This window comes from Dendrobates tinctorius, unplaced genomic scaffold (assembly GCF_039654945.1).
Source record: "Dendrobates tinctorius isolate UK_male_01 unplaced genomic scaffold, ASM3965494v1 ptg000101l, whole genome shotgun sequence".
Lineage (NCBI taxonomy): Eukaryota > Metazoa > Chordata > Amphibia > Anura > Dendrobatidae > Dendrobates > Dendrobates tinctorius.
The window spans coordinates 1,526,930-1,538,411 of NW_027361769.1; the positions used below are offsets into that span (position 1 = coordinate 1,526,930).

The window sequence follows — 11,482 nt, forward strand, 5'->3', positions numbered from 1 at the left end:
CCAAAGGCCTGGATTTCTCACTTTCTGACTCATCACAAGGAAATTGTTCTCCTGTGTGGCCATGTAGCTCAGTATGAGGTCTCCCACACAGTATGACGGCCCCACAGCACCTCACACAGTATTATGGCGAGAGATGAGCGAATATTTCAATGTTCGATTCACGATCTCTGAATTTGCAATATTTGCTGATTTAATCGCAGAATATAGCCAAACATGCACAACACAAAAGCCGGTGTTTCCCAAGCTGTGTGGCAGTGTGGTAAACACCGGTGTAGCCCTTCTGATAGGCGGTAAAATCATCCCTGCCGGTCACAGAGCCGCGGTTCCCACGCTGTCAGAACACAGCATGACTGCTCAGTTGTGATCGGAGGTAAAAAGTTTACCTCCGGTCACTGGTGTCAGCTGTAATCCTGCCATCTCCACCGTTCTCATTACACAAGTATAAAACATATAATACTGGGGGATAAAACAAGACTGAGCACAAGACCTTCACAGCCGTCTACACATCATAGGGGAGATCTCCTGACACCTTCTCTACATCTACCTGATGATCCTGAGGAACATTGGGATCTTCTTGGTTACAGTCCTGTGGAAGAAGAGGACGGGGACATCTCTCTGGTGTTGTCCTCTTACTGGATAGATCTGGAGGAAACACATACAGGGACTGAATTCATTCTCTACATACAGATAATTATAGGCCGTGTGTATTTAGTCCTGTCTATTACCTGGAGATGTGAGGGGCTGGGGAACCTCCATTATGACGTTCTTGTACAGATCTCTGTGTCCTTCTAAATACTCCCACTCCTCCATGGAGAAATAGACAGCGACATCCTGACACCTTATAGGAACCTGACACATACAATGATACCGTCATCCCCCGATCTCTTCATAGTGTTACTGTATAATGTCGGTCTGTCATTCCAAGGATGTCGTTCTAAGGATAACATCTGAAATATGCCTGAAAATGACTCCCTGCTATAGATGCTTCATTATTATTATTACTATGCTTCACTATTACTATCACTCTGACAATCGATCTGCTTCATCCACAGGTATGTGTTCTGGCTGCAAAACCATCATCACCCATCTTTCCTGAACCCCAATCACCCCTGTATCTGTCTGCTATCACTGGTATGTGTTATGGCTGCAATACTATCTCCCTTTGCATTTCCTCTTGTGACTTCTAATTAATCATCTCCTGTGTCTGCATCCAGTCCCCCTACTGCTCCTCACTTTCTGATCACACCTGGGCCCTTTCAGGTGCTGTTAAGTTAGTATAAATTCAGACTAAAGCTCCCGTCACACATAGCGACGCACCAGCGATCCCGACAACGATATGACCTTGTCAGGATCGCTGGTGTGTTGCTATATGATCGCTGGTGAGCTGCCAAACAGGCAGATCTCATCAGCTATCAGGACCAGCGACACGGGGGTAACAAGCATGCGCGTCGCTTAGTTACCCGCTGTGTACCATGGAAACCAGCGTGCTGGCGCTGGGAGCTGGTATCCAAGGTACACAGCGGGTAACTAAGCGACACGCGCGCTTGTTACCAGCGGTTTACCTTGGATACCAGCTCCAGTTCGCTGATCGATCGTCTCCCGCTGCCACACGCAGTGATGCGTGCTGGCCAGCGGGAGACCAACGATCAAAAAAAATGTCCAGGGCATTCGAGCACGATCAGCGATACCCGGCGGGGGGGCGGTCGCTGATACGTCACACACAGCGAGATCGCTGATGAGATCGCTGTTGCGTCACAAAACTTGTGACACAGCAGCGACCTCGCTAGCGATCTCGCTGTGTGTGACGGGGGCTTAAGAGGTCAGCCTGACCTCGGTCTGTTATTCCAAGGATGTCTTCTAAGGATAACATCTGAAATGAGCCTGAAGTGACCAGAAGGTACGACTAACCGCTGCGTTTACATGTTCTAAATTTCTTTTGCCTTCTAAATTACTCTCACCATGCTGACATACGCACAAACAGTTTTGGCTCCACTACTCCTCACTCTCTTTCGCTATCCGCAAACCCCAGCACCCGCTAACCAAATAATAATCTCTTCTTCCCTCTTGCCTCCCCACCTGACCTCCTCTGCTGACCTGCTCCTCGATCTCAGAGCTCTCCTAATAAAATACAAAACAAGCCACCCACCCTCCTTCTCCCACATGCTCTCCCTCTTTCTGCTTCTCCTCACTGCTGGCGACATATCTCCCAACCCTGGACCCCAACAGCCCATACCTCCAATTATTACCCCTTTCTATCGTTCCCAAATCAACACAAACACCAGAAATCTTTCCCACCTCAAATCCGTGCCCTTGACACCCACCACCCTGCTCCCACTCTCTGGATCACTCTGGAATGCCCGCTCCGTCTGCAATAAACTCCATGTGATTCACGACCTCTTTACCTCTCATAATTTTTCCTTACTTGACCTCACCGAAGAATGGCTGACACCCTCTGACACAGCCTCCCCTGCTGCGCTGTGTTACGGCAGCTTCCACTTCACCCACACTCCTCGCCCTGGCAACAGACATGCGGGAGGAGTGGGCCTTCTCCTTTTTCCAACTGCACCTTCAACCCAATCCCACCTCTACCCTCCCTTATCGTCCCCTCTTTTGAAGTCCACTCTCCCTCCAACCTCCAAGTGGCCGTCATATACCGACCTCCAGGCCCGACCACTGCCTTCATTAACCAATTCTCCACCTGGCTCCTTCACTTTCTCTCTGCTGACATTTCCACCATCATCATGGGTGACTTCAACATCCCCAATGACACCCACCATTCAGCAGCCTCCAAACTCCTGTCCCTTACTTCATCTTTTGGACTTACTCAGTGGTCCTCCTCAGCCACCCACACAGACGGACATACATACATTAGACCTGGTGTTCACCCGCCTCTGCTCTTTCTAACTTCACCACCTCCCCTCTCCCTCTATCTGACCACCATCTACGCACTTTCTCATCCCTGTCCTCCTCCTGTCACCCATGTCCAGCAGCATGCGCACCCCCGCAGAAACCTCACATCTAGACACTCGCACACACTCTGACTCTATTTTACCACTGTCCTCCATATCTTTACTCCATGACACTGACAATGCCACTACTTTCTATAATGCCACTCTTGCATCAGCCATCGACTCGATCGCCCCTATCATGCATAACAGAGTGCGACGAATCAATAGACAACCCTGGCACAATAACACCACTAAAAAGCTTTGGCAAGCATCCAGAATTGCTGAACGGCGCTGGAAGAAAACGCATTCGCAAGACGACTTCACTGCACTCAAACAAGCAACACTCGCATTCAAATCTGCCCTCACGTCTGCTAAACAGGCCTTCTTTACATCCCTTGTATCTTCCTTATCCCACAACCCCAAACAGTTGTTGAATACTTTTAACTCCCTCCTCCGCCCACCACTGCCCCCTCCAACCTCCCTCATCTCTGCCGAGGACTTTGCCGCACACTTCAGAAACAAGATAGACCAAACATGGCAAGTCTTTATTGCTCAACCACCACAACCCTTTTGCACACCAGACCAATGCCCAAACCCCATAACCTCCTTATCTAACATCACTGAAGGGGAGCTTGCTCATCTTCTCTCCAAATCACACCTCACCACTTGTGCACTTGACCCTATTGCCATCTCACCTCCTCCCCAACCTCACCACCACACTTATCCCATCCCTAACCCACCTCTTCAACCTATCACTAACTTCTGGTACCTTCCCTTCCGCTTTCAAACATGCCACAATCACGCCTATCCTTAAAAAGCCAACCCTCGATCCAACAGCCACGTCCAGCTATCGCCCAATATCGCTGCTCCCATTCACTTCTAAACTCCTGGAGCAGCATGTCCACGCTGAACTTTCCTTCCACCTCTCATCTAACTTGCTCTTTGACAATCTAAAATCTGGCTTCCGCCACCATCATTCCACTGAGACAGCCAGCCCTGACCAAAATTACCAACGACCTACTTACAGCCAAAGCTAACGGACAATACTCTATACTCCTCCTTCTAGATCTGTCCTCTGCTTTCGACACATTTGACCACTGCCTCCTACTACAGATCCTCTCCTCCTTCAGCATCAAAGACCTCGCCCTATCCTGGAATTCCTCATACCTTTCCAACCGCACATTCAGCGTCTCCCACTCCCACACTACCTCCTCATCCCACCCTCTCTCTGTTCGAGTACCCCAAGGCTCTGTTCTAGGACCCCTACTCTTCTCAATCTATACACTTGGCCTGGGGCAACTCAAAGTCCCACGGATTCCAGTACCACCTTTATGCCGATGATACTCAGATCTACCTCTCTGGCCCAGACATCACCTCTCTGCTCTCCAGAATCCCGGAGTGTCTATCACCTATATCCTCCTTCTCCTCTCGCTTCCTCAAACTCAACGTGGACAAATCTGAACTAATCATCTTTCCCCCATCTCACAGATCTTCCTTACCCGACCTTTCCATAACAATTGACATCACGCTTTCCCCCCTACTGGAGGTCCGCTGCCTTAGAATAACCCTTGACTCTACCCTTTTCTTCAAACCAAAAAAAACTCACATTCAAACTCTCTCCATCTCCTTTCGCCTCCAGCTCAAATATTTCCAGAATCCGTCCCTTCCTGAACCCTCAATCTACTAAACTACTTGTGCATGCCCTCATCATCTCCCGCCTTGACTACTGCAACATCCTTTTCTGTGGCTTCCCTGCTAACACCCTTGCACCTCTCCAGTCCATCCTTAACTCTGCGCCTGACTAATTCATCTCTCTCCTCGCTACTCCTCCGCTTCTCCCCTCTGCAAATCTCTTCACTGGCTCCCATTCCCTCAGCGTATCCAATTCAAATTACTAATACTGACCTACAAGGCCATCTATAACCTGTCTCCGCCATACATCTCTGATCTAATCTCCCGATACCTTCCATCACGTAATCTCTGGTCCTCCCAAGACCTCCTTCTCTCCTCCACACTTATTCGCTCCTCACCCAACCGCCTCCAAGACTTCTCCTGAATAGCCCCCATCCTCTGGAATTCCCTGCCACAACACGTCCGGCTATCATCCACACTCGGATCCTTCAGACGGAACCTGACAACCCACCTCTTCAGGAAAGCCTACAGCTTGCAATGATCCCCACTGCCTCCTCACCACTACCGGAGATATCACCTCACCATCACTGGAGCTGCTGCAACCCCCCCAACCTACTGACTCCTTCACCACCATCCTGTTGCATGTAAGCCCGAAAGGACAGGGTCCTTTCCCCTCTGTATCAGTTGGTCATTGATAGTTTGCTTACTGTAAATGATATCTGTAATTTGTATGGAACCCCTTCTCATGTACAGCACCATGGAACCAATGGTACTTTATAAATAAATAATAATAATGTTCCAGCATTCCCAGCAGTGTCACCTCTCCAGTCAGCAGCTCAATCATCTTGTAGATGAGGTCTAGGTTCTTCTGGTGATTGATGTCCTCATGGATCAGGGGGTGAGGTGCAGGCCCCATGATTGGGCTCAGGGGTCTTCCACATCCCTCAGACACAGGGTCCTGACAGCGATCACTAGAGGTCTTCTTCACCACTGTGTAATCCTGGTAATGGAGAGAAACATTAATAAATCACTAGACATTTCCAGAGTCCTCACCTCTCCAGTTCTGTCCATCTGTTATTCCCATAGATAAGAATGATGTAATTGTCACGTGGACCCGTCCTGTGTGACATGGCTCGCAGGCCGGTAACTAAAACAAGACAAGGGGGAGGGAAACAGTTTCAACGGTGGGCCCTGCGAAAGGGAAAGGGGGACGTGGAGACCTCCTGCACTCCCCTGAGTCAGTGTCCCTAAAGTTCCCTATACCGGTTCCGCACCGGGCACCGATCAGGAACCTGTCGCCCCAGCACACCCTACACCTATAAGTTGCTAGGGAGCTGGGTGGTGCAGGCACTGCCCCCCCCGCTGTACTAATACACACTAAGGAAAAACACAAACAGGGAAACACCACTTAGCTTTACTCTGGTGCACTTGTTCCTGGCAACAGAGTCCACCACCAGCATGCAGCTCTCCTACTGAATCGCTGCCTCCAAGCTCTGTCAGAGCTAAGGAAATCCCCTATAACTCCTTTCACACCAGGGCTAAGACAGTGTTGCCAGGACCTCGCTCTAAATCCTTCCTCCACCAAGGATGGTTGAAATGAACACTATCACCAACACTGATTGCAACACCTGTGACTCTTTTATAGCAGAGCCAGCAATCACCTGCATTATAATCATGTGCACTTAACTAAAGAAACTAGACTGCAATGACGCTCACCACCACCGGGGGCAAAAACCAAACTTAAGGACAGCTTAGGGAAAAAAAAAGGTTACCAGTGCTTTTATATATCCTGATCCAGCATGGATCATGACAGTAATGTTACGTCATCAGAATCTCTCACCTCTCCAGTGAGACGGAAGAGGATCTCTAGGGTTAGGTGTAACATCCTCTCCGCCATCTTGTCTCTGTCCATATCCATCCTTAATGGGTAAATCAGGAAAATTCTCTTTTGTAGAAGATCTTCACTGAGAGGATCCAATATTGTAGAGACCTGAATGAGAAGAAGATGATCCGATGTAACATCATAAGAATCCTGTGTAATAATACAATTACTGGAGATAATAAGGGAAACATATGAGAAGATTTATTATTTTACAGGGTTTAGTGTTGTTCCCTGACATCTACTAATAAAACCTATATATTTAGGCCCCAGACAACAAGCAGTTTCCTCCTCGGAGTCGGCAGCTGAACACGTTCCTCATAGACTCATCTTCCATAACGCTAATTCTCGTCTCATTACCGACACTGGAATCGGCATTAGCAATACTGCAGGAGATATTCATTACATGCGACATGAGAAATAACTCCTTCATGATGAGGACGACATCTTCATCTTCTACTGCGGCTCTAGAGACAGATGTGGCCAGAGTCGGTCACTGCCTCCATCCCCACCGGCCGTCTATATGAAGGTTTCCCGTCTTCCCCGCACTGGAATCTTCTATCACGTTAGATCTCAGCTCTGAGTCACACACAGAAGTTTGAGGCTTTTATAGAAGATTTTTTGTTTCCACAATCACAACGGCCAGAAATAATCTGATCCCAAAGTCTCCATGTACAGTGATTTATGGGGATTATTTCTGGCCTTAGGCTTTCCTATATTACAAGAAAAACTCCAGAAACAGCCAATATTAAAATGTTTCTAAAGAAAATTGGAGCCAACAATTCTTGTAAAAATAAAAAAATATGCAAAAAGCAGAAGACACATTTTATAATTTTTAACATGTTAAACATTTATTAAATAGGAATGAATCTTTTTGGACCCCAGAACATAGATGTACACCGCAGGGACGGCACAGATGAGGCTTCAACAAAACCACTTGCTGCTGTGAAAAGCAAACATGACATCTAAGAAGGTGTGACAGAGTTTGGCTGAATGCCCCCCGCCCCCAAGTACTCGATAGTATGGGGCGGCCTAGTTACTCCGATACTTACATGCCTAATAATGGGGTCTGGGCTGCAATGTATGAAGGTCTATTAGGCCGGGCCAGAGGCAGCATCCAATAAGTTACCTTATAACGCCCCCATACACATTAGACTAAAGTTCCATGAAAGTACTGATTTCGGGGGGTTTGGCCGACCATATAATGTATTTGGGGGCCTCCCGACAGATGATGTCAGGGCAGAGAAGGATCTGGCATCCTGAATTTCAGAGGATAATCCGTCTGTTCATCCTGTAGATAATCCTCTGCTAGAGGAGTCTGGAGGCGACTCTCTCATACAGACCACAGGAAAGCTGGAATATTTGTGTGTATGGGGGAGTCGGGAGAGATCGCCGTCTGCCAAATGACCGTTCAGCCAACTCTGATCTCATGTGTGTGGGGCCGTTAGTATTACACTGACAGGCAGTGATGATACACGGCAATACAGTAGTACAGGGCATCACCGGAGCCATCAGAGGCTTGTATGTTGTATGATCGCACTGATCAGAGGGGTTTAAAAAAGGTTTAAAGTGGAAAAAAAATCACAGTTTCAGCAACAAGAAATATCCATCACTATATGGAAAGCAGAGTCACTGCACAATGTTAGTTACGTCACGTCCATAACTACTTTATTATACTCTATTATCCTGTACACAGTGGAGTAGATAGAAATCACAGATCACACAGCAATAGCTGGAATTGGATCCTCCAACGTAAAGAAAAAAAATCTATCTCTCTATATACACTGTTCAAAAAAATAAAGGGAACACTTAAACAACAGAATATAACTCCAAGTAAATCAAACTTCTGTGAAATCAAACTGTCCACTTAGGAAGCAACACTGATTGACAATCAATTTCACATGCTGTTGTGCAAATGGAATAGACAACAGATGGAAATTATTGGCAATTATCAAGACACCCTCAATAAAGGAGCGGTTCTGCAGGTGGGGACCACAGACCACATCTCAGTACCAATGCTTTCTGGCTGTTGTTTCGGTCACTTTTGAATGTTGGTTGTGCTTTCACACTCGTGGTAACATGAGACGGACTCTAAAACCCACACAAGTGGCTCAGGTAGTGCAGCTCATCCAGGATGGCACATCAATGCGAGCTGTGGCAAGAAAGTTTGCTGTGTCTGTCAGCGTAGTGTCCAGAGGCTGGAGGTGATACCAGGAGATGTGGAGGGGGCTGTAGGAGGGCAACAACCCAGCAGCAGGACTGCTACCTCCACCTTTGTGCAAGTAGGAACAGGAGGAGCACTGCCAGAGCCCTGCAAAATGATCTTCAGCAGGCCACAAATGTTCATGTGTCTGCACAAATGGTTAAAAACTGACTCCATTAGGATGGTCTGAGGGCCTGACGTCCACAGATGGGGGTTGTGCTCACAGCCCAACACCGTACAGGACACTTGGCATTTGCCACAGAACACCAGGATTGGCAAATTCACCACTGGCGCCCTGTGCTCTTCACAGATGGAAGCAGGTTCACACTGAGCACATGTGACAGCCGTGACAGAGTCTGGAGACGCCGTGGAGAGCGATCTGCTGCCTGTAACATCCTTCAGCATGACCGGTTTGGCAGTGGTCAGTAATGGTGTGGGGTGGCATTCTTTGGAGGCCACACGATGTTGGGCTGTGAGCACAACCCCCATGGAGACACAATTGTGCCTTTACCTGGAGATAAATTCCCAGTGGGGGCAATTTCCAAAATGCAATAACTTAAGTGGGGAATTCAGCTCTTTTCACACTTAAGGGATCTGTATATGGAGTCTACAGACTACAGTGGGGAAATAAGGATTTGTTACGCTGACAATTTTGGGGTAAAGTCACATTTTTGTGAGGGAAAAAAGTAAAATTGCAATTTTTTCCTTCCACATTGCTTAAATTCCTGTCACACTATCCAAATTCAGATATTGTCCTGTCAGAAAGGAGAATACAGGGAGCGAAAGGGTTATTAGGACTCACAGGAGGAACCGGCCCAGAAAGCAGAAGATCCAGGAGTGTCCACCACATATATGACTGCTCTGTGCACACAGGACCTGTGATGAGGTCACAGGAGGGGAGGAGTCAGGGGTCACATGATCAGGGGCCTCAGTGTGTGCAGGACTCAGTGTGCTGGAGCGCTCCCGATAATCAGCTGCGTGTGTCGCGCTGTGTGATAGTCACAGCACCTGCATGGAGGGCGACACATGCAGCTGATTATCGGGAGCGCTCCAGGGATCCGGGGTCCCGATGCAGCTATTCGGTAAGCGATATTAGCCAATAACAACTTCTCCGACGATATTCGCTCATCTCTAGTAATAACAGCTCAAAGAAATTCACCAAACTTTTCATTAAGTTTAATAGCAAGACCCTATTAAATATTGAGCACCAGCGGGACGAAGCATTGACAGCGGCATGTAAAAGTGTGGGCGCCCCTGGTCAAAATGACCGTTATTGTGAGCAGTAGTAAGATGAAGATGAAATGATCTCTAAAAGGCCGAACCTCTAAGATGACACATGGCCTTTGTATTTTAGACAAAAATAATAATAAAAATATATATATAGACTTTTTTACAATTTCATAATTGCAAAAAGGAAAAAGGGGCGATGCAAAACTTTGGGCACCCTTGGAGATTTGTGTACTGAGATAATTTTGACCAAGATTTCACACCTTAATTAGCTTGTTAGGGTTATGGTGAGATCACATGGTGACCAGGAGCTACAGTCTGAGGAAAGGGCTAAAAAGCCTTCACTAGACCCCTGTACAGCTGTATAATGAGGCCCAGGCTTTATAGTGAAGGAACAGGAGTGAGCGCCTGTGCCCAGGAGCTACAGTCTGAGGAAAGGGCTAAAAAGCCTTCACTAGACCCCTGTACAGCTGTATAATGAGGCCCAGGCTTTATAGTGAAGGGACAGGAGTCAGGGCCTGTTCCCAGGAGCTACAGTCTGAGGAAAGAGCTAAAAAGCCTTCACTAGACCCCTGTACAGCTGTATAATGAGGCCCAGGCTTTATAGTGAAGGGACAGGAGTGAGGGCCTGTTCCCAGGAGCTACAGTCTGAAGAATGGGCTAAAAAGCCTTCACTAGACCCATGTACAGCTGTATAATGAGACCCAGGCTTTATAGTGAAGGGACAGGAGTCAGGGCCTGTTCCCAGGAGCTACAGTCTGAGGAAAGGGCTAAAAAGCCTTCACTAGACCCCTGTACAGCTGTATAATGAGGCCCAGGCTTTATAGTGAAGGGACAGGAGTGAGGGACTGTTCCCAGGAGCTACAGTCTGAGGAAAGGGCTAAAAAGCCTTCAATAGACCCCTGTACAGCTGTATAATGAGGCCCAGGCTTTATAGTGAAGGGACAGGAGTCAGGGCCTGTTCCCAGGAGCTACAGTCTGAGGAAAGGGCTAAAAAGCCTTCACTAGACCCCTGTACAGCTGTATAATGAGGCCCAGGCTTTATAGTGAAGGGACAGGAGTGAGGGACTGTTCCCAGGAGCTACAGTCTGAGGAAAGGGCTAAAAAGCCTTCACTACACCCCTGTACAGCTGTATAATGAGGCCCAGGCTTTATAGTGAAGGGACAGGAGTGAGGGCCTGTTCCCAAGAGCTACAGTCTGAGGAAAGGGCTAAAAAGCCTTCACTAGACCCCTGTACAGCTGTATAATGAGGCCCAGGCTTTATAGTGAAGGGACAGGAGTGAGGGTCTGTTCCCAGGAGCTACAGTCTGAGGAAAGGGCTAAAAAGCCTTCACTAGACCCCTGTACAGCTGTATAATGAGGCCCAGGCTTTATAGTGAAGGGACAGGAGTCAGGGCCTGTTCCCAGGAGCTACAGTCTGAGGAAAGGGCTAAAAAGCCTTCACTAGACCCCTGTACAGCTGTATAATGAGGCCCAGGCTTTATAGTGAAGGGACAGGAGTCAGGGCCTGTTCCCAGGAGCTGCAGTCTGAGGAAAGGGCTAAAAAGCCTTCACTAGACCCCTGTACAGCTGTATAATGAGGCCCAGGCTTT

General features: G+C 48.0%; 1 protein-coding gene across 1 annotated transcript; it reads right to left on the minus strand.

Moving 5' to 3' along the window:
- Positions 1–499: 499 nt before the first annotated feature.
- LOC141099700 (zinc finger protein 404-like) lies at positions 500–1,481 on the minus strand. Its single transcript, XM_073587661.1, has 2 exons — positions 726–1,481; positions 500–642 (listed from the first exon to the last, which is right to left on the minus strand). The coding sequence occupies exons 1-2, from the start codon at positions 856–858 to the stop codon at positions 500–502; spliced, it is 276 nt and encodes a 91-aa protein (XP_073443762.1). The 5' UTR covers positions 859–1,481.
- Positions 1,482–11,482: the final 10,001 nt, after the last annotated feature.

Excerpts from the sequence above, each read along its gene's own strand:
- LOC141099700 (XM_073587661.1), bottom strand. The coding sequence starts at position 858 with ATGTGTCAGGTTCCTATAAGGTGTCAGGATGTCGCTGTCTATTTCTCC. Across the intron at positions 643-725 it reads CCAGCCCCTCACATCTCCAG|ATCTATCCAGTAAGAGGACA; the intron begins GTAATAGACAGG and ends TGTTTCCTCCAG.